Consider the following 22,167-nt stretch of genomic DNA (forward strand, 5'->3'; position numbering starts at 1 on the left):
AAGGATCGACCCATTTGAGTACTGACAGGGGCACAAGGGCGGGCGACCAGGCGTAATGCTCGTCCGCTTGATGAACCTGGGTCTCTGGCTGGGTTAGAATGCAATGGAAAATGCAATCATCGTCCATTTTGATGCCTACTCGACAAAGAAAAAGAGTGACTCTAATAATGCAGCAGAAATGAGGCCTGGTTGGAGTTCAATGTTGATTGGTCGTTGGTGATTCGTCCCCAGATCTACGTCAAACTCTCGGCGTGGGCGACTTTCTGGTGCTGCCAAGAGGAGTCAAGTCAAGGCAGTCAATCCTTCATGAGTTTTGGTCCAGAGAAACCAAGACAAGGGCCATCAATATTCCTCACCACGGTTAATGAGCCCTGCAATCCAAGTGACGGCCATTCATTTCAGGCTTGGAACACGCACATAATTTTTTTTGCCCTTCTTTCTTCTTTTATTTTTGCTAGTGGTCCTGCAGTTCATTTCCATATCGTTTGCGTCTCCTCTCCATCGTCAATCCTCTACCCTCGCATACAATCAGAACGCATCATCTGCAGCACTTGACCAGGCTTCATCTCCACCATAGCTCCCGAGCTAGGCCAGCCATCATCCCCCCATCGTCCTCTCATAGTCTTGCCGCCCGATCAATCTCCACCAACCCATCCATCACGCACCAGACGACGCCGCAAGCTCCCGACCCCCCCTTCCCATTCCCCGTGCCGAGTCGACCAGACCAGACCAGTCCCGTGCCTCAAGCTCGAGACTCCATCGGTGCCGCCGTTCCCGGTGCTGACAGGATACAACACTGCCTCTCTCTCTGTCGTCAAACGTCTGGTCACTGCAGAAAGCTGCCTTCCTTCTCTCTCGGCTGCTTGCTCTTTGTTGTTTCCTGGTCACAGCTCCACGCGATCCTCTGCTGGTTTACCACTGGCAGGCGCGAGGAAATGACAGCAACTTGAACTCGACCTTGACCAACCCATCCGTCGCGCAAGCTTAGCTCAGCTCCTCTTTGCTTTGCTCTGCTTTGCTCTCAACCCCCAGTCCCCGTCACTCGTCTGGGAGCACAAAACCTGGCCATCTTTGTGCTTCAACACAGGAACTTTGCTGGCCGTCGTGCCACTACCTGTGAGCAACAGCCATGGATGATCCAAACAAAGACGGCGCGTCTTCGGGGCGTCGCCGAACCTCAATTACATCGCCCACGGATGCCAGCCAGAGCACCCATTCACACGACAACACAACCCCCAGTCGTCCTGGAGATGGTTTTGGGGAGAGCTATCAGTCTACAGATACCGTGCGACACCGACCCGAAGGTACTGGATACGGTACGTGCTATCGTCCTCAGCTTTTCTTCGTTTCTTTTTTCTTTTCGCCGTTTTGGTCATCCCATGCGTCTCTGGCTTTTCGCTGCCGACACATTTGCTGCCATAGCAAGACTAACCCGTCGTCTGCAGGAACCATACACATTCCTCCCACCGCAAGCAGCAGTCAAACAGCAGCCGATTCTTTTCAAGACCGCCCTCAAACCAAGGGTCCAGGGACACCTCAACCGTCGCGATCGGGTCTCAAACCTCCCCACAGGGTCAAGTCGTTTCCCCGATTGCGAAAGCCCCCATTGTCCAGAAGGACGTCGTCGAATACGCCGCACCGAGGCGAAATCTTCTCTGCCGACGATGAACCACACGAAGTCGAGGCTGATGCTGTCGAGCGCCAAGGATATTCCACCCGTCGACGGTCTCAACAGACTACCAGTACTCTTACCCGGCTGCAATCATATCGAACCGGCGGCGATGGAGAGGACGAGGAGGAAACTCGAACTGGAGGCGTCCCCACCACAACAGCCGAAGAAGACGAACAAGAACACGATGATGACTTGCCTCTCGACGAGCATGTCGACTGTGACTCTGACGGCGAGATAAGCGAGGCCGAAAGCTTCACTCTCAAGGACAGGCAGCAGGCCATCAACCAGACACATCCCTTTGGTATCAGAGTGTGGAAACCTGCACTGTACAAGAAGGACCGGTCCATTCAGAAGTTTGCTCAGGCAGATATTCATTCGTCTCCTGGCGGCAGAGTAAGCAACTGGCTGCTTCTGTTCAACCTTGTCTGGACTCTGGTCTTTGGCTGGTGGATGGCTACCCTGGCGGCCCTAGGAGCCATTGTCTGTTTACTTTTTGCTGCAGCTCCAAGTGGCAGAGAGTACGGGCGCGTTCTTTGGGGTCTCGCCGGCTACTTGTTCTATCCCTTTGGCAAGTTTGTGCGACTGGAAAAGGACGAGGCTTATTTGCATGAGGACGGAGACGAAGGCCGAAGCATCTCGGAATATGAGCAGTGGCAGAGCGGCGATTTGGAATACGGACGCCTGTTCTTTGGTCCCGACGGCAACCGATCCATTGTTGGGCGATCGAGGCGAAGCATCGATTCCGAGCGCAGCGAAACCGAAAGCCTACTTGGACGTGGTCGACGAGGCGGATCGCGCGACATGCACCCTCGTATGAAGCGACGACTCTTTGGTCGAGGGGAGTGGAACATTGGCCGTGTCATCTTCTTCATCTTTTTCTACTGCCTCATCTCCCCGGCCTTGATCGTCACCTCGGCTATATGTTGGTTCCTCGTCTTTTGGATCCCCATGGGCAAAGTAACCATCCTCTTGTTTGATCACCTTCGCCGCCACCCGCTCGCTCTATCCTTCGAGACTCACATGCACTATATGCGAAGCGAGGATGGCCCCGACTCGTCCATTCTAGTCTGCACCTACCGAGCCGTTGGATCCAAGTATTGGAAGTACACCGTTGACGGAACCAATATTTTCCTCATCAACCTCATGGCTGTCGTCTGTTTTGTCATTTTCGATTGGGCTGTCCTTGAGGGTGTCCTTCACATTGACAGCGTTATTACGTCACCAGCCTTTCTATTCATGGCCGGATTGCTGTCCATCATTCCACTGGCATACTTCATCGGCCAGGCTGTTGCGTCTATATCGGCCCAATCGTCAATGGGGCTTGGCGCTGCCATCAATGCCTTTTTCGCCACTGTGGTTGAAGTGTTTCTATACTGCGTTGCCCTCAATCAAGGCAAAGGACAGCTTGTTGAGGGAAGTATTGTGGGCAGCATCTTTGCTGGTATTCTCTTCCTGCCAGGCATCTCCATGTGTTTTGGAGCGCTGAAGCGCAAGACGCAACGATTCAACGCCAGGTCGGCCGGTGTCACATCCACCATGCTGCTTTTCGCCGTGGTTGGTGCATTTGGTCCGACGCTATTCTATCAAATCTATGGAACCCATGAGCTAAGCTGTACGGATTGCGAAGACTTGGGTCCCGGCGGAAGTGGTAATACTGGTGAGGCCCGCGATTGCCGTCGATGCTATTTCTCTCAGGCACCCGCGCTTGACGACCGCTTTTACCTGGAAGCTGTTCGGCCCTACTGCTACCTGGCCGCCGCCATGCTCTTCTTCTCATACCTCATTGGACTGTGGTTCACCCTGCGAACTCATGCGGCGGTGATCTGGAACGCCGAGATTGAGGAGAAGAAGCACGAAGAGCAACTGCAGGCCTCGGTTGTTCGAAGCTCTCAGCCTTCGGCTGCGGAAACCACTGCCACGGATATCCGCGACTCTCATCTCTACAAGCGAATTCTGGGCCAGTCGCTGAAGCAGGTCGGTCTACAGCCACGTCCCGAGGAGGTTGGCCGCCAAGCATCAATCATCAACCAAGATGCCGGCGCCAACGGGATGGCCGCAACCCCTCACGTAGTTCCTCCTAAGGGAAGTGACACGATTCGATCCACCGTCAACGTGCCGGGGCTCAGCCAGGCAGACAACACTGCCCTTGCTCGAGAAGTCGCTCAGATTGCAGCAACCGCGGCCACATTGGCGTCAAGAGATCGCGAAAGATCACGAAAGCTGTCTGCGACGCCCGGGCAGCACGGCACCGTGCGAGCACACCAAACCCAGGCTGATGAGGGCACGGTGGCTGCCGAAACAGCAACTGCACATGCTGGCGGCCACGGTGGTGGCCACGATGCTCCAAACTGGGGTCGCGCAAAGAGCTCCATTATTCTCCTCGGAGCGACGATTTTGTATGCCGTCATTGCGGAAATTCTGGTTGATACGGTGGATGTTGTGTTGGAGAGTTTTTCGATTGACCAAAAGTTTCTGGGCATTACGCTTTTTGCCCTTGTTCCCAATACGACTGAATTTTTGGTAAGTTTGCCTCTATTATTTTTTTTTCTCGCTATTATTATATGTATATGTTTTAGAGGTGCAAGCCAAGCGTACTGACCATCGTCATAGAACGCCATCTCATTTGCCATGAATGGCAACATTGCGCTGTCCATGGAAATCGGTTCCGCCTACGCTTTGCAAGTGTGCTTGCTGCAGATTCCGGCTCTTGTCCTTTTCTCGGCTGTGTATCCCAACATTCCCAAGGGCGGCGATCCCAGCTTGTACACCTTTTCGTTGCTGTTCCCTCAGTGGGACATGGTCACCGTGATCCTATGTGTGTTCCTTCTGAGCTACGTGTACGGCGAAGGAAAGAGCAACTACTTCAAGGGCAGCATTTTGGTGCTAACCTACTTCGTCGTGGTGATTGGGTTTTACTTTAGTGGATTCACCTCGGAGGTGATGGGTATGGAAAGATTCGACATTATGGGGGCAGACGGGAAGTATCAGAGTTACAAGACCATTGGAAGGGGGACGAGTGGACGAGCATACCACGCGTAAGATGGAAGGAAACGTATACAAATTGTACTATACAGACGTATGGTTGGTAATGTGATTTGGAGGCGGGTGTCTGTTCCTGCTTAGAGATTGGCTGCGTGGCACTTCGCAGGCACCTGCGTCTCAGGCGAATAGGTAGAAGGCAGGTGTTGTTGGTGTATATTTTCTTAGTTGCTGGTCTGTGGAAGTTGTGTATTCTGTCTGGGCGACAGCGCTGGTTCAAGGTTGTAAGTACAGTGAAGAGGGCATTGCATTGTTAGGACGTTAATGGATTTGGGCATTTGGGTCTGGGCAGCAGTGAGATTAATTGAATTACGTTGAGTACAATGGCGATTGGTTTGGTGGACACTTGGCTTTGGTTGTAAGATGGCAAGTGTGACGAGTTGTACGTATGACCTGTGATGGAGACGAGGCGGAATTGGAGGAAGCTGGTCTTGCATCTCGAGTTGGATGTGGCTGGTAAGAGTCACAGACTCAGGTCACCTTTCTGCAGACGAATGTGCTCTGGTAAAGTAGGGTGTTTCTTATAGCAGCTGGATGTGGCTGGGTGATTATGACGGATTGAAAGGTTTGCTAGGATTTTTCATGTCAAGACAGCAGTGAACTCTGCCAGCAATGGCCCAGCTACGTATGGAATGCATTCTCAGTGAATCTATGGGTTGGTCAAGCGGGCACATTGGTTTCAATTCGCACGCACAAGCAGTAACAAATCCCCGAGTGAAAAAAAAATCTCTCCCTCACGTCCAAGTCAAGCCTAGACCGCAATGAAAAGAAAAAAGAGAACCTGTCAGACGTCCATCAACACCCACCCCATCCATGTGTCCGAAGACAGCAACGAACAGGGTCGAGATCATCAACAAAGCTTCCCGACATGTTGCCATGCCATACGGGAACAATCTCTCTATACAGCCAGCGCTCAAAAGAAGCGAGACCGCCATCCTTGCGGACAGAGCGAGAGGAACCGGAGCTTTCACTCTAGGGTGTCGAGGATATACATTCATCAACCAGGGTGGATTCTGTGGCTCTTTTAGGGAACCAAGAGAAGGTCGAATACTATAGAAATGATTCTCCTGGGGGGGTTGTTAGAACATCTGCGGAATGTGTGTGGTGGAGGAGAGCAGTTGGGGTGCACATACTGAAGTATTGTCGACGTGAAGAAGAAAGGAAAAAAAGAATGAAATGGAGGGTGGGAGATGGGACTTTTATAGAGAATTGTGTGGTGGGCGGTGAGGGAGTGATTTGGCAGAATCTTTTTTTTTTTTTTTTTTTCGACGGTCTGGCTGGGTTCCACTGCAGGGGTCGGGGGACAAAGTGAGCGGATGGTGAGTGGGTGGATGTGGATTATGTGGGGCTGGTTTGATGTACCCGTTGGATAAAGAGTGAGAATTTGTCGGTTGTTCAGATTTTGAGACTGATATTGACCCACTGGGAGAGAATTGCACCTTGTTGATGGGGAATTCATCTCGCAAGTGAGCTGTTGAATTTATGGAATGGGTTGGTAATTTCGGTTCGTGAGTCGTGACGAGCTGGGTGTCCTTGTACTTGCACTTGAGCATGTGCTTGTGCATAGGTACGCAGCTCTTTGTGTCTGGTTGGTTTGCACAAGTTGTGCGTGTTGTGCGATGTTATGAGGTTTCTGTCTGGCACCAAGAAACTGCATTTTGGACGAGCAATAATTACAATTTGCACTGTGCTTGCTATGACTGGTGACAAACTACCTTGTATGTAGCACGCTGTTGCTAGATCCTGTCAACCTGTCCATTTTGCGTTGGACTGTGATGTCGCTTTGAGGAATACTTGTCTGGCATCTACAGAACGAAGTGCGAAATATCATACTTGCTACAAACTTGAACCGTAAATTGTACGCACACCTAATGTCAACCGCAGCTACTACACATGATCTGGCCAGCTGTTTTGCAATCCTCTTTCCGCGATGACTAGTGTAGGGTAACATCTCGAAACACGGCCAGAAACACAACACCAGTGGATTGCATTATGTACAGAGTTTTCTTTTCCGTACCGATAGACATGACGGAAGAGAACCACCCGCAACCCATTGCTTGCTACTCCGTACTGTGCCATGACCGCTGCAGCTTGAGATGCCAAGTCAGGGCGGAAAAATGGAAATATTGAACTGCCCAGGATGAGCAACCCACTCGCTCCATCTACCAGCCACATTTATCTGCCGACTTGATGATCAAGCGGTGACCAGGTACCTACCTAGGTACGTAATTAAGATCTATCAAGTATATTGACGTACTTCATACACATGAAATTAACTTGAAGACGGCTTACTCAGCCGAGACTGCATCGGGATTCACATCAGTCTCTACCTTCTCAGCAGACTGCGACTCCATCACCTTTGGAGCTTCTCTGACAGGATCCTTAGTCTCGGCTTCAAGGCTAGGCTCGTTAGACTTCGTTGCAGCCTCGGCCGGGATGGCATCGGCATCGGCATTAGTCTCTCCCTTCTCAGCCGACTCCATCACCTTGATTGCTTCCTCGACACGATTCTTAGTCTCAGCTTCAAGACCAAGCTCCTCAAACTCCTTTGAAATCTCAGCCAGTCTCTTCTTCCAAAACTCCCATCGCTGTAAGCTTCGAGGGGGTAGGTCGCTGCCGTAGAGATCACCTGGCCGTAGCACCGCAATATCATGCTCGTCCAGCTCTTCATTCGGAAGATTCATCTCCTCTAGCAGGACTTTGCTGCAACAGAGAATCCACTCAGCGGCTACCCAAGCCCGGCAGTCCATCAGCGGCCCTGGTTTGGGGCCCTCCTCAAGAGCCGAACGAATCTCCCACATGCCCAGATAAAGGGGCTGGACGTGGCCACAGCCAACGAGATGTGCAACAAACGAGTTTGCGTTTTGCCACTCCGTGAGAGGAACAGGGTCCGTTTCGTCGCCAGCAAACGGCTCTTTGCCCAGTGTCAGTGTCATCAAGCACATGTTTGTTGAAAATGTTACAAGTTGATAGCACGTACTGTATTCCCAATACTCCCTCAGTACAATACTGAGTTCGGGAAGATTCATCCAGTCAATGTCCTAAACAAGGTTTGTCTCGTCAGGCCCAATTATGACCTTGATATGACAATATGCAGTTACTCAAAACGTACTGGGAACTCGTCATTGCCCGCTGGCCCTCGCTGGCGGACATAGTCGGAAGCAAGGACCAAGGTTTGTTGCCAGTCGTGGCCGGCTGGTATGTGGGACACCATTTGCATCAACACGTACCATATGGAACTCAGGGCACCACCGTCCTCGACGTCGGGATTGGAATCGTGGAGGAAGAAGAAGGTATCATTGGCAATCTTGGTGGCCCGTGCTTCTCTGCTGGCTGGGTACTCGAGTGCTCCTCTATATGTGTTGAAGATGGCCCGTAGCATGGGAGGGAATGAATCAAGCTTGTTCAGGGGTTGTAGAAATTCCATGTTTGTTTGGTGTTGCTGTTGGCGGATTTGTGAATGGGGAAAAAATGGGAGAGGCTTGAATGATGATGAGAAGGAAGAAAGAACTTTCAAGGAAGATGAAAAGCTTAGAAGAAGGGAGAAAAGCAGGTCAATGGAAAAACAAAGAGAGCAAAGGCAAAAAATGGTGTTGGGGTTCGTTGGATGGCGCAGCTGGAGCTGGCCATTTATCGAATTTGATCAAATGCTTATTGGAGCATTGGAAACGTCTGGTGGATGGATGGCCGAAGCGCGCGCTTCAACTTGTCGACGACGACGACTGGGCGTGAGGCGACATCTGTGAGGTGTGCGTGACGCAAGGCTCACTGACTGTGCGATGCCTGGTCTGGTCTGGTCTGTTCAACGTTGGGTTGGTGTTTGTTCACTAAATGTAGACGGGATGCGGACTGGATGCATCAATTGATATGCACATGCAGACTCCAACATTGAAGCGGGGTCGAGACAAAAGTTTAGAAGATTAGGCGCCAGTCTGGCGGCTGTCAGGACTCCATGGTCAGCATTCAATCTTCACAATTCCGTCTGGTCCCAGCCATCAAATGCTGTGCCGTCTTTTGCCAAGCCATCTTGGGTCAAGTATACTAATCAATTCTTTTCCTTTCTAGCCGCCGTCGCTCATCAACATTGAACTCGAATTCTGACCAGCCTTAACCGACCATGACCCCAATGTTACACAGCAGCAGCAGCAGCACGGCCATGGACTGGAGTTTCAACACTACATGTAACGGCGCTTCCTGAAACTCCCTGAACTGCGACCCTCTGCGGCCTCTAAAGATTTGACTCTACTCGGATTGACTGGATTTGACTCGGGTTGGCCAGCCTGGTCTGGCCTGTTTCCATTTCGAGCCTCAGACCTGGGACTGAAATATCTGGTGGCCAACAACAGTCAAAATCATGACATTCATCACGCCATGCATCTCCGGCTGCGCATTCAATTTGATCCTACTTGGGAACACGGCCAACATGTTGCAGAAGTCTTGACGTTGGGCCGTGCCATGCTCGTCCCGCTCAACCTCCCGTCCGCTGGTTGGATGGGACGAGATTCGCCTCGTTCCATTCCGGCGCTTGCCAGCAGAAACACAGCAGGAGAAGAGACATGCCAATCAACTCTTACTGGGAATCTCATGATATAATGGGGTGTGTGCCGGTAGTTACAACTCTTTGAACCGAAACAACATACTCTGTAGTCTCCTCTACGAAATCCAAGAACAATAACAAGCACCATCACCTACTACAACTGGCCACTCTCCTCCCTCATCATGTCTTCTAACTCCGGAGCTGGATCTGAACCTGCTGGCAATACGCCGCCTCGACGTACACCTACAGACTCGTCCTACGTATGCACTAACAGCCCTCTTTTCCTTGTACAGCTCTCCACTGCCAACTAACAAGGTGGAATAGTATGACTTTCACGGAACACCATCCGACAGAAGCGGCAACGGCCAGACCTGGATGTACGCCCGGGACGCTCGAGCACAACAGGCTGGAGCATCTCCCCAGGCGGCACGTCCATACCCCAGCTACTTCGGCAACAAGGACCAAACGCCCGTCACTCTTACAACCGCAGCTGAAGCCATCCCACATCCAAGCGGGCGCACAACCCAAGGATGGCTTCACCAACCGCTAATTCCCAACCAAACGACAATGTTTAACCCCGGACAAAACATGCCTGGTGCAGTACGAAGTGTTTATCCTCCAAGTGACCCTTCGACATTTGATGTTATTTATCACTCGGGCGTACGCAGAGAGTTCAACAATGCGACGTATCACCCGGCCAATCGATAGATGGACATGGACATGGACATGATGCGGCGGCGGAGCATCGTAAACTTCTTGTTCCCGCCTTCGAACGGGCTATTAGTACCAGGTGTAGGCGTTTGGGTCTTAGTAGATGCATCTACCTGTTGCTGTTGTTGTATTTGAATACCTCAAATAGTGGCTAGTGAAAACGGCTGGTTACATGTTTACTGTGTAATAGATGCTGGAGTTTGTATCTGAGAATTCCTGGAAACATTTTGGTTCAGTTCCAAAACTTGATGCTCTAAATTAATTCACACAAGGGTGGATTGCTGAAGCTTGAATGATCTGTGAGGACAGGGAATCACTATTACTTTAAAAGTAAGAATATATACTCTTTTCCAGGCTTTAGTTGTGCTGCAGACCAAGAAGTGCCAAAAGGGGAACCACGATGATGGGGACACTCCACGCACGTGTGCTTTGTGTAGAAAGACATAAAGTGTTGACTACATACTTTTGAATCGTATTGGTTAAGAGACAGTCAAGAGTTTCAAGAGAGCATGCCAACAACCGCGAAGTTGTTGCGTAGCTAAGGAGTGCTTGTGTAGAAGAAGCTGGGAATTCCTGGACACGGCCGGGATCATGGCATTACACATACCAAATATAAATGGACACTTGAACAAATCTCCTCTAATTCGCCCTGCAGACTGAACATCAAAAGAGTACAGCCTCGAGGGAATCAAAATAGCATACAGAGTCCCACGTCACAATATGACGCATGCTGAACAAGAAGTGAAGTGCTCATGTACATGTTGAAGCCGGTCAAGCAATTTTGAACCCAGTTTCTAAACAGTTCTTGGCTCCATAAACAGCTTCGCGTTAGTCCACTTGATGTACCGTTATGGATGACCCTGTTTCCACGGAAAGCCCATCTGAGGATGGCCAGCGAACTATCCAGTTACCTCCAGTTCTTCTGTCACCTCAAATAGCATCCGCCCAGCTGGTGAACTTACACCGCATGCCTGTCCAAATGCTCACAAATGACATATGAGGGATGAGGGCATTACACATGAATAAGCTGTGAGTACATTGCTACGTGAAAAGCCCAGCCATATGAGTGCTCGCAGCCAGATATAAAGAGCCAGGCTTCTCCGTCATTTTACCATTTTACCATGCCAAAGTGTGCAACTCAGACTTAATTTCTTTTTGCCTAGAAGGCATCCCAAACCCAGCTGATCGCAAAAGGCATTGCAAAGTCACTTCAACAACCAGAAACGCAATCAAATCTCTTAGCAAGATGCCCGTGTATGTTCTTTAACAAGCCTTTAATTCCACAAAGTGTTTGAGTCATAACTAATTTCGTCTTTTAGGAATTTCAGGTGTCTCCAATGCAGGCTTATAGTTCCCTGGGAAGAGAAGGTGGATCACGATTATCTTTGTCCCAAGTTTACAACGGTGCGCGAACACGGCACTGTTGGAAGGCGATGCCGGAACTGCTCATCGGTATTTCCTAACTTGGCGTCCGCTGTGAAACACCTTGGCGAGTGTCCCTGCAGCGTTTGTGGTGGTTTCTTGGGTACTCCAGCCTTGGAAACTTGTATATGCGAAGGGGGGGGGGAGTGCCTTTTCTGCGGTGACAAGGGTCTGCAATGGTTGTGCCCTGACAAAATTCATCGCAGAACCCAGTTGAAGCATGGGTACGAACCTCACGTGCCACTAACTGTCTGAAATCGAACTCAGCTACAAACAAGGAGATGCACGGTTGGTGGCGCAGACGGATGAGGTTCATAACATGGGAAGTAAACCCTCGTGTCGGGCTACATGGTGCGCACAACCAGGGTAGATGAGTACAAGGATTTTGCTGCACAATTTAGATAGTGGAGGACAATAAACTAGGTTACCTCTTTGCACTGTTTGTCTTTGTTGAAGGTTGAGTAACGAAACAAGTTTTGCACCAGTTCAATGTTTAAGCATTACCTCCCTCTTTGTTAGTGAACTGCCATAACAAGTTGTACAATATGTCTCATTACGGTACAACTAGTCCATGTCGTTGGGAGTAGTTCAGTCGTGAAAAATGCGACGAAACGGGAATGTCTGTAGCATCATCACAGACATGTTGGCTCTGAATGACGCTACAACCACCATCAGTGAACAACAAATTGACTCGATAACCCTTCCACATTGTCTATTGACTATTTAATACCAAGTGTGCTGCCGTTCATGTTGTTTTTATGTTCTTTCTTTAACCATTGCCGACAACTATACTTCCTCCTAAAGCAACTACCAAATCCAGCGATCAGTCAAACAACACCACCACCATCGTCACAACACCTTCCAATACCATGCCCAGGGTTACCGTGTAAGTACTAAACTACCCCCATTAAGTATCAAGTTTGAAGAACAGAAAAGCAGAGATATGCTAATACCTACACTCTAGAGAAATAGTCACTTGCCCAAGATGTTTCAGTCGCATGGTCAACCAGAGGCGACACCAAGAGTGGTGCAATCAATTCACTTATTATTTCATGGAGGGGGAATACGAATTTGAAGCAGAGTGCAGGCGATGCGGAGAGTCGTTGATGCCATACGTGACGCCTATGACCGTGGATTCTCGGATAGGACAGCATCTTAGACTGTGTGGCAAATTCACCCGCGACTACTCACTCGACTTATTTCCATTCAGGTGCCATAGATGCGGTGGACTGTTTGCAACTACGCAGTATGCCTTAGATCACCTTCGAGTGTGCTGGTAGGGTACAATGGTATTTCCCTCCATTGTACTTGCAATCATCCCCTGTCTGAAAGAGTCCTCCAAGGAACTATAGTGGCGCGTGGATGGAGGATAGTCAAGGCCGTCGAGGAACTCTTTTGCACGAATACAGAGGCTGGAGTTAGGACGGAGCAGGACGCAAAATTGAGAGCTGGATAGTTCTGATGTGCAATTTGCAGCACCAGTTCAGGTTCAGTTGGGACTACTGGACATTACGAAGCCGACTTAGACACTCAGCGAATAAAGTTTAGATAGATACACGAATTAATAACAAAGATGGATTGAACTACACACTGGAGCCATTCTTTTCGTGGGACAAGAGTGTTCACTTCCACAGAACCCGAATAGACTACAAAGAAGTCATTTTAAAAGCACTTCAGTCATCACTCTCCCCATCTTTCGGGTTGTTCCGACATTCCTTGGTGAACTTACCTAGACTTTCCAAATTTCTCCTCGTGCACTCTCCTGGAAGACTCGCACTATGGCGTTTCCAGAAGGACTGTGTTTATTGAGAGCGCAGCGGCGTAAAGAAGTTCAGATAAAACTAGCCACCCTTGTAGAGAGGATGTACAGATAAATAATAGACTTAGCTTCCACCCACGCCTCTGCATCTGATAGATATCTTTCCAAAGACAGATCAACATTTTCTCAACCACAAAAGAACACGTCGTCAGTATCATAGGGTTTCGCAGAACCCTCTCCTTTTCCGAGCATCCAGAGCCATTATCAAAAAGGGACAGACCGTCTGTCACTGTCCGTCACGATGCATCCATGCTTTAACTGCAAAACGATGTTGAGTGATGAGGGCAAGGACCTGAGGCACGAATGGGACTGTGGCAAGTTCGAAATTGTCTACCTCCATGACAAAGTTCCCACATGGAGATGCCGCAATTGTACAAGAGGCTTCTTCCCTACCCTTCGTGAGGCGTTGGGCCACTTGCGGGAATGCCTTTGCTTGAGCTGCCGCCGCTTTTTGGCAGAAAAAATAAAGCACAAAGACTCGGTAGAATGCGCGTGCCGTAAAATGCACGGCCAGGGACGCGCAGACTGTTTCATGTGTCTTGGGAAGGGCGAGATTCATACGTGGTGTGCGAACGAAGTACACATCAGCATACATAGATAGAGACCTTGGTGCATGCGGTTGCGGTATGAGACCGTGTTGGCTCTTGGTCATGGACTTCAGACATGGTTGGGATACCAGGGACTCTACAGGTAACCTGCCGCGATAGAGGACGGTATCGGTAGGAACATGGGTAGCTTACACGCCTAAAATAGGCTATTTCGCAGTATACTACTCTTCAACGTCATGAAAAAAACAACATCGCTGTGGTTGGCCTGTGAAGCAATGGCGTTCCTCGGTGTAGGTGCTTGCTTGCCGCATGCCGCGTCTAAACAAGCAAACCTGGAGTTCAACTTCTTCTAGAGAAGAGCCTTGCTTACTGCATACAATTTCTTTTTTTTTTTTTAAATTACATTGCCCTATATTTCATTTGTATTGCATGTGTCTCCTGGTGGATGTGTGTAAAGCGATGGGCAGTGTGCATGTCTGTACATTATAATAGACATATTGCGATGCTGGCTCTGTTCTCTAAGTACTAGCACGAGCACTACCGGTGCCACGATAAACAAGCCTAGATAAAATCTACGGAAAACCCGATGGTGCATTATTCGTCTATATCTGAGTTACTACCTGTTCTCCATCGTACAGTTCCATGCTTCATTGGGAGGGTTTCAAGATTTAAGAATTCATGTGACGGTATCTGCAAACCGAAAAAGTTATATTCATTATTCATAATCCACAGTCGGTGTGCTTGGAAACCGACTTCATTTTTCATGTAGTCCGAATACGTCGGAACAAGACCCTGGGTCTACATTGGCAGTGGAATAAACAGCAAGCAGGAGCGTGTCTATGTTTATTAGTTCATAGGCTTCAACAACTCGATGTGTGTATATTTTAGGCTAAAAATGACCAGATAGTGGGCTAAGTGATTGAAATACAAAGCAAGTCGCGGCAGTAATGTCTTCCCCTTCATCTTATATACATATCCATATGCTGGTATGGGATAAAACACGACTTCTTATACATCCAAATTTAACAAAACCAAGTACATTAGTTATTCTACTCGTGCCACAATCGTCCACAAACGAATCCGAAACCCTATATACTTCATTCTAGTGTATCAATATACATGTAAAAGGTTCTTGAATCCTAAACCCTAGCACCACTACAGCCATAACCCTAAAGAAAAGACCGAGAGACACTCCCTTCGTCAGAGGAGCTCAGCTCCAGATATTACGGCAAGCCTAGCCAAGTAGTATCTAGCATCCAGATTATCGTGCTAGGTTAGTAGAGCCTCGCATAAACTTTCCCAATCCTCACTATAGATTCCCGGATGCTGATACAAACCTTGAATTGATACTAAGTGATAGTTCAGACATAAACCACCAGAAGTGATCTTCATCAGAACACAATATGATAGAAACATACACAGCATACAAGCGTGGTCAAGCATATACATCCCCAGCCATAAACGCCAACACATCCAAACACCAACCCATACATCCATCCTCACCCACATCACCAATCCCTCAAATAAACCCCCCAAATCCCATGTATCCCACGACTCCCCCTCACTACTCACGATACAATCCCTCCCCCTCAATCCAAGCCCTCACCTCCCCCCCAACCAACGCATCAACATCCCCATCCCTCCTCACCAACGCCCTCACCATCGAACTACTAACCACGCCCTCAACCCCATCCACCATCTCAACCCTCCTCGCCCACTCCTCACCCCCAACATCTCCCAACATCCCCTCCAACCCCTCCACATACTTAACCTGTTCATCCCTTCCACCCCATTCATCATCCGGCCTCATCACAACCCTCACCCTAGCCCGCCCAAAAAACGGCCCCAGCGCCTCCTTCATACCCCCACCGTAGTACTTCGCATTAAATATACGAATCAGCGTGTCAAACCCACACAGGAAGACTTGTTCTGCGGACCCATACACGCCCGACTCAGCTACAACTCTCGCCTTTTCATGAAAGAACGGCATCGTCGTGACAGCCACGTCAATCTCTGTATTCTGGCCCGCGCTATCATGCAGGTCGCGCGCAAACCCTTCCATCATGGCTAGTCTCTGCGCAAAGGACGCAGGGACGGCTGCCTTGTCGGCGTTGTTGACTGCTAGGAGGAGCATGAGTCGTGCGTTGGGGCCGGCGTGTGTGATGGCTGAAGAGGCCATTTGGGCGTGTGCCTTGGTGGGCGGGTTGAAGCTCGAGTCTAGGATGATGAGGGTGGTTACCGGGTGAGATGGGTGTCTGGGTGATAATGACGCGGTGGGTGAGTTGGACGGTGAGGACGCGGAACGAGGCACGGTACATAGCACGCGGAATGCATCTTGGGATGATGTGAATGATTTGAGGGCGTGGGTGAAGAAGCCGAGAGTTTGTTTCGTGGACATGGCGAGTGGTTGTATGAGTGAGGTTGATGTTGGATGCTGGATGATGCTTGAGGCCCACATGAAGATGCAGATGAAGATGCACATGCACATGGAACCGGATCATACAAATGGAGACTGAACTGCAACACCACGTACATCACAAACGAGCACCCTCTTCAAATCACACAGATCGCAACTTCAGTCACATCATTGATAAAAAGTCTACGCTAACAGCAATCACTCCTGGTGCTCACCATCCATCACCCCCCTCCCAAACCACTTGGCCACCGTTCCAAAGCGATCATCACTCCCCTCCAGCTCAATCTTAAACAGGTCATGCTTCTCCGCCGCCTTCTTCTGCTCCTCCCTCATCTTCCGAATAAGTTCATTACCCCCGGCGCACTGCGGACATTCCACATCATCGCCCTCGCCGCCTCGTAGACACCGCTGATGGAAACTATGCTTACACAGGAAATGGACAGCCGGTAAATCTAACCCTTGACCGCAATCTGAACACCTTGTGGCCTGAAAGACGGCTGGCTTGGAGCCTAGATCGGCGATTTCCGCTCTTCGTTTTTCAGTATCCCCGCGCAATGTGTCAATTTGTCGACGGTTGTCTTGGATTTCTTTGCGCTCGCGACTAATTGTGTCGTGGAGGTACGGTTTTATCATGCCCATGGTTGCCACGCCGCCTGACGAAGATTGGCCGACAAGTGTTTGAACCACTTGCAAGGGGGCCATGAGACCGTCCTTGTCGATCTTGGAGAGCACATTGGCAAGCTCGTCTGGACCAGCTTCCTCGAGGACCCTTGGATCAGACGTAAGATACGCGAGGGCCGCTGGGTAGAGCTGTGGTTCATCCGGCCCGTACTTTCTCAACGCCTTGATGGCGCCGCGTGTGTCCTTTGCCGACGTGTACGATCTGAAAATGTCAAAGAGTAACCCGGCTTGCTCCTTGACTAAAACGGTACCGTCTCGGAAATTAGAGAGATCCGATAATAAAAGAACATTGGAGCTTTCCATGGGTACGTGCTCGCCCTCGATTAGCTTCTTCGCCTTGCCCTCCCACTCTTCTCGGTGATGGCCCTTCTTCTCGCCCGCTTTGTACAAATACATTTCAAACAAGGTGGTATATAAATCTGTTCGGTCAGAAACCTTCAAGTCTTCCTCTTCAAGACATGCTTCGAGGAACGTGATGAATTCGTCAGGGTGGTCGATGAAGGACGAGAATGCCGTACGCGGTGCTGGCACCGTGTATTTTGGCGGCGGATGGTCCTCCTCTCCAAGCGGGAGTGCGCCATTGTTCGTCGACTGTGTGGCATTACCTGGCGTACCTGGTGTCGCCGTCGTTCCTGATGCCGTACCCATGTAGGGAAACGGCAGATAATTCGTAAGATTTTGCACTGCACTGGCAGCGCCTGATGCAAAGCCGCCACTGGATGGTGCTTCGCCAGGAATTGGACCCCTAATCTTGTGCGGTCGGTATTTGCCCGTGTAATATTCCACAAACAGCCATGTCGCTTCTTCCGGGCAGTTTTCAATCAGTACCCGGGCATACTTTTGCATGCACGGGTATGCCTGGAGCGTGTTGTTAGTAGGATTCATACCATGCCGCCGGAGAAAATGAGCTTACCACTTCAGCATCTTGCCTCCAAATGTAATTCAGCGCCTCGCTATAACTCTTGGAGTCTTCGATCAAAATATCAACGACAAGTTCCGTCTCGCCATGCCTCTTGGCAAGATACGCCGCCTGCTCATAGTATCCTCCCTGTCGGCACATGGCGATGGCCGTATCCAGATCAAACTTCAAGTCTCCCGGCGACTTGATGAACTTTTCTAGCTTGGCAATGTCTTTTAACTTGGCGTAACAATTGAGCAACAATGTTGTGTGGTCAGCCGTAGCTTTTCTGTGTTCGTGCAGTTGCTCCAGGTATTGAATCAGGTTGTGTATGCGTTGCGTATCAAGAAACTATCTCCGCATCAGCAAGATACGCCTGTTATCAGCCCAGATACTTAGACATACCTTGCGAATAACCTGCGACGGCTCCGTCGTGTCAATAGCCCTGATATACTGCACCATGGCCCCATCATAATCCGCTTTCTGATACAAGTGGTCGCCAAATTTGCGATAGATGACGCTTTGCTGCTGGCTGTCCATGCCGGAATTCTGAGCCAGCTCAATGGCAAGCGGAAACATGTTGCGTTGGTACAACATTTCCAGTCTCTGCTGCAGTGGCTTTTCGTGATATCGGTAAATCTGCAACTATCAGCCACCATTTTCACTGCCACTGTCTGATATCCAGCTTGCTCACCTTTCCCTCCTCAGACATAGTGTACAAATCGCCCCAAACATCAAAGATAAATCTCACAGGAGACATCATAGTTTCCGAGTGCGCAATAACTCGCAAATCCGGCTCCAGGAGAACAAACATGGTCGCGTTAAACAGGTCATCGTTAGCACTGCCGCCAAATCGCCGCCTCATACTATCAGGATCCCGTCCGTTCACCGCCGTCGGCAGACACTTGACTGCCACGTAGTTCGCATACATGGCAACCAAGGTCTTGGGGGCCTCGTACGCCTTTGGAGGGCCTCTTCCATCCAACGAATAGGTATAAATCGCATCGTCTCTGGCCACCACCACGTCGCCCGTCTGCTTATCGAGCGTCATGCATCCCCACGCGCAGCCGCTATCTTCAACAGTCTTGGGAGGAAGCCCCTGACCCCTCCTAGACAAGCCCAGCTTGACTATCCGCGTAGTCGTCGATATGAAGAGCGTCGTAAGCTTCTCGTCCGTCGCAATTTGCACTCCCGTAACTGGTTCCTCGGATTCAAACACTATCCGCTGCCTCGTACCCAAGTCGTGGATGAGGTCGCCTCGGATAATCGTCACTGCGCCGTTGCCAAACCCGACTGCAATCTGAGACAAGTCGTCGGACGCGGCGAAAGCAGAAATCGGAAACTGTCGTCGGCCGTTGTTGATAGTCAAGGTGCTCAGACAGGTGGGCATGTTGGTCTTTGGCACCAGCTTGTCCAGCGCCCAGGCCTTCAAGACGGGTTCGCTGCTCAAGTCCTCGGCGACGGTGACGAGCAAACTTGTGCCCTCGACCTGGCGCATGTGCGTGACTCGTCCGACATCGTGGGCCTGGAACTTCCTAACCACTTTCCAGCTCTTGCCGATGATGCTGACAGATCCATCGCTACCACCTAGGAAGAGGCTATCTGAGCCGGCGCAAATGCTGGATATTTCGTTGGTGTCGAAGAGGCTGCGGGTTTCGTCATCGGAGAGAGAGACTTGGGAGACTTCGAAGAAGTCGAATGACTTCCACTGAGGGTTGGTTAGCAAGATGGGGTCAGGTCAAGTGGAAGCGCCGGGAGTCGGTAGCTTCTTGTCAGTATGGGCACATGAGGAATCTTACCGAAATCGCCATGTTGACGCATTAGAGGATTGAGCGCCGACACAATGGAGACGAGAGGTTGGAGGATGGTTGTGGGTGCGATGACGAAGGTGGGACTGACAGGAGCTTGGGGTAGCTTGAGGCTGCCTGCAGGTGCTCAAGTGGTGAGTCTGATGAGTGTGATGTGAAGCAACCAGGCACAGGCAAGTACCAAAGTACCTCCACATCTCAACTCCCGAGTCTCCATACCACACCACGATGGCTGGCCGAGGTCTACAATAAATATGTCCCATGCAACAGCATCATAAAACAACGCCTACTGCCAGTGCCGTCCAGTGTTTCCCCAACTATATTGCGTGCTGCACTTGAATGTCACAATTTTTGGGCTAATTCTAGTAAATTTCGTGTCACAGCTTAAGTAGCCATGACCTGGGTATCTCATATGTTACTCCTTTCCACCGTGGCCTCCATTATCCCTTCCCACCCCATCCCATTCCATTGCATCCTGTCCCGTCCTGCCCATCCAGCCAGCCGGTTCCCTGCTCCAAACTCAAACAAAATATAAAATAATAATAAAAACCAAAATTGTCAGTGTACAAGCCCGGCCCGGCCAAGCAACCAAACCAACCCAGCCAAACTCCCGCACTGAACAGCGCCCAATCATTCATTCACTCGTAACTTGATACACCCTACTCCTCCTTGGCTCCAGCAGCGATCTCATCTTCCTTCGCCTTCTTCTGTTCCATTTCCTCCCTCGGACTGGCCAACGGGCTAGTTATCCCGGCCGCAATGCTTCCACTGATGCTATCTGGCCGTCCATGCCCCAAACGCCCGCTACGAATGCTGGCCCCGTCGCCCTGCTTGGCAAGAATGCTGTTTCTCTCACTGGTGAGGGCCGGGGCAACGCCAGTAGACGAGTAGATGCTATTTCGCTCCGCCCCAACCCGTGAGCTGCTACCAGGTATTCCCGGAGTCGTGGGCATGCCTCCTTGATCTATGTTGGCACTAAGAACACTGAGTGGGAGGCTTTCCCGACTCCCTCCCCAGAGCGAGGACGGAGCCAATGCGCGGACCGACGCGTCAGTATCCATGGAGCGACGGCGGCGACGCTTGCTTGACGATGCCAGGGTCAATATGGAGGCGTTGTCGGTCAACAGGTTGTTGGCGGTTGCTGTTGAATATGTCGTCGGGTTGCTCGTCGGTGCTAGATGCGACGGGATGGCAGAGGCGGGAGATGCGGTCGGAAACGGCTGGCTAAACTGTATGGATTGGGAGTTGCTGTTCTGTGGTGCCGTGACATATGGCGTGTTTCCATTTGGAGCCACAGACTGAATCGTAGTCAGAGTTGTAGTCAGAGATCGAACCGAGGGTGCAGGGCTCGAAAAGGTGCTATCACCACCCCGTCGACCGTCCATGCCACCGCCAATGGTGCGACTCGTTCCCGCAAGCGAGCTGGCTCCCCCATGGCTAGGGGCGAGAGATCGAGGTCCTTCATTTTCCGTTGACACGGTCCCGGCCATGCTGTGCGAGCCAGCCGTCGCGGGGGCTTGCCCTTCGACGGAGCTACGGACGGGTTGATTGACGGACGAAATGCTTCCGGTTCGGGCAGTGGTGAAAGAGTAGGAGCTATCGCCGTTCGTGTTTTGCCGAGCAGTGCCATTGGCGGCATCATCGGCGTCGTTTCCGTGGTTTTGACTGACATGACCAGACTGAGGATAAGGGTTGTTCAACTTATGTCCCCGCTTCATCCTCATGTGCCGCTTGGGGCGGTTGCCGTCGGACGAGGACTTGAAATTGGTCAATTTCTTGACCCATGTTGAAAAGGGCCGTCGCCGGTGTGTTTGTCGGTCTGCAGAGAGTTTGGATTAGACTGTTGTTTGTGACGGAGCGACTGGAACAGAGTTGGGCAACGGTCGTCTAGCGCCAGCGAGGCGGGTTAAGTTTGGGTGGTTTGGGTTTGGACTAGGCTTACCGTGAGGCTCATTGATCATTTCCGTCACCGCCATGACAGCAAGGCTGACTTTGTCGTGACAGCAAGGAAGACGAGGTGATGGGGGGCTTGATTGCAGTTGGCAGGTTGCCGGGTGCAGGCACAGGCGCGATATTGTTGGAGTTGAAGTTGGTGAGGATGGATGTCTGTCGGGACACTTGATCTGGAGCGTTGCGTGGGGAGGTGAAGGAGCGGGCCAGACAGCTTGCGGCCAGACCCAAACGGGCTGCGGGCGGGAATGGGATGGCGACGTCAATAGCACGTGTCTGGAATTGATGGCGATCGATGGCAAAGACCGGACAGGCAGACCCTGCAATTGAGGCGACCGAACAGGATGCTTTCTTTGTGTGAAGATGGAGGTAACCACGCGCACAAGACGCACGAAGTGAATGCCGGGGTGAAGAAACCAACGGGACGGCACCTCGGCTTGTGCGTGCTGGAGGTGTTTTAAACAAACAACCAGACAGAACGGAAATGCAGCCAGCCGGGCACGTCGGGTTGAAATAAAAGCAAGCTGAGGTGTCGATCAATGCTGGGCTCAAACTCTCGACTCCATCAAAGCTTGGGTCTGGCAAGTCTGGGTCCGGGCTGGATCTCCACTGGATCTGGGGTTCCAAAATTGGTCTTCCTCTTCGAACAGTCTGCTCAGTCGACTG

General features: G+C 50.8%; 7 protein-coding genes across 7 annotated transcripts; 2 read left to right on the top strand and 5 right to left on the bottom strand.

Annotated features, from left to right (window-relative positions):
* Positions 1 to 1,129: 1,129 nt before the first annotated feature.
* VFPPC_02302 (calcium/proton exchanger) lies at positions 1,130 to 4,711 on the top strand (the record flags this gene model as incomplete). The annotated part of the gene is made up of 3 exons (XM_018281973.1): positions 1,130 to 1,316; positions 1,446 to 4,192; positions 4,283 to 4,711. 3 exons carry the CDS (start codon positions 1,130 to 1,132, stop codon positions 4,709 to 4,711), a joined length of 3,363 nt encoding a protein of 1,120 aa, XP_018146242.1.
* Positions 4,712 to 5,445: 734 nt separating this feature from the next.
* On the bottom strand, positions 5,446 to 5,709 carry VFPPC_17607 (hypothetical protein; the record flags this gene model as incomplete). Its single annotated transcript, XM_022429301.1, has 1 exon — positions 5,446 to 5,709. The coding sequence occupies one exon, from the start codon at positions 5,707 to 5,709 to the stop codon at positions 5,446 to 5,448; it is 264 nt and encodes an 87-aa protein (XP_022285672.1).
* A 1,290-nt stretch (positions 5,710 to 6,999) lies between these two features.
* On the bottom strand, positions 7,000 to 8,138 carry VFPPC_02303 (hypothetical protein; the record flags this gene model as incomplete). The annotated part of the gene is made up of 3 exons (XM_018281974.1): positions 7,000 to 7,625; positions 7,692 to 7,752; positions 7,824 to 8,138. 3 exons carry the CDS (start codon positions 8,136 to 8,138, stop codon positions 7,000 to 7,002), a joined length of 1,002 nt encoding a protein of 333 aa, XP_018146243.1.
* Positions 8,139 to 9,430: 1,292 nt separating this feature from the next.
* Positions 9,431 to 9,956, top strand: VFPPC_02304 (hypothetical protein; the record flags this gene model as incomplete). The annotated part of the gene is made up of 2 exons (XM_018281975.1): positions 9,431 to 9,508; positions 9,573 to 9,956. The coding sequence occupies 2 exons, from the start codon at positions 9,431 to 9,433 to the stop codon at positions 9,954 to 9,956; spliced, it is 462 nt and encodes a 153-aa protein (XP_018146244.1).
* Positions 9,957 to 15,312: 5,356 nt separating this feature from the next.
* Positions 15,313 to 16,146, bottom strand: VFPPC_13243 (cytidylyltransferase family protein; the record flags this gene model as incomplete). Its single annotated transcript, XM_018291020.1, has 1 exon — positions 15,313 to 16,146. One exon carries the CDS (start codon positions 16,144 to 16,146, stop codon positions 15,313 to 15,315), a length of 834 nt encoding a protein of 277 aa, XP_018146245.1.
* A 216-nt stretch (positions 16,147 to 16,362) lies between these two features.
* VFPPC_15473 (vacuolar protein sorting protein (VPS11)) lies at positions 16,363 to 19,554 on the bottom strand (the record flags this gene model as incomplete). Its single annotated transcript, XM_022428967.1, has 5 exons — positions 16,363 to 17,703; positions 17,759 to 18,094; positions 18,149 to 18,382; positions 18,438 to 19,451; positions 19,543 to 19,554. The coding sequence occupies 5 exons, from the start codon at positions 19,552 to 19,554 to the stop codon at positions 16,363 to 16,365; spliced, it is 2,937 nt and encodes a 978-aa protein (XP_022284543.1).
* A 656-nt stretch (positions 19,555 to 20,210) lies between these two features.
* On the bottom strand, positions 20,211 to 21,527 carry VFPPC_02305 (hypothetical protein; the record flags this gene model as incomplete). Its single annotated transcript, XM_018281976.1, has 2 exons — positions 20,211 to 21,370; positions 21,494 to 21,527. The coding sequence occupies 2 exons, from the start codon at positions 21,525 to 21,527 to the stop codon at positions 20,211 to 20,213; spliced, it is 1,194 nt and encodes a 397-aa protein (XP_018146247.1).
* Positions 21,528 to 22,167: the final 640 nt, after the last annotated feature.

The sequence above is a fragment of the Pochonia chlamydosporia genome, chromosome 2 (assembly GCF_001653235.2).
Source record: "Pochonia chlamydosporia 170 chromosome 2, whole genome shotgun sequence".
NCBI lineage: Eukaryota > Fungi > Ascomycota > Sordariomycetes > Hypocreales > Clavicipitaceae > Pochonia > Pochonia chlamydosporia.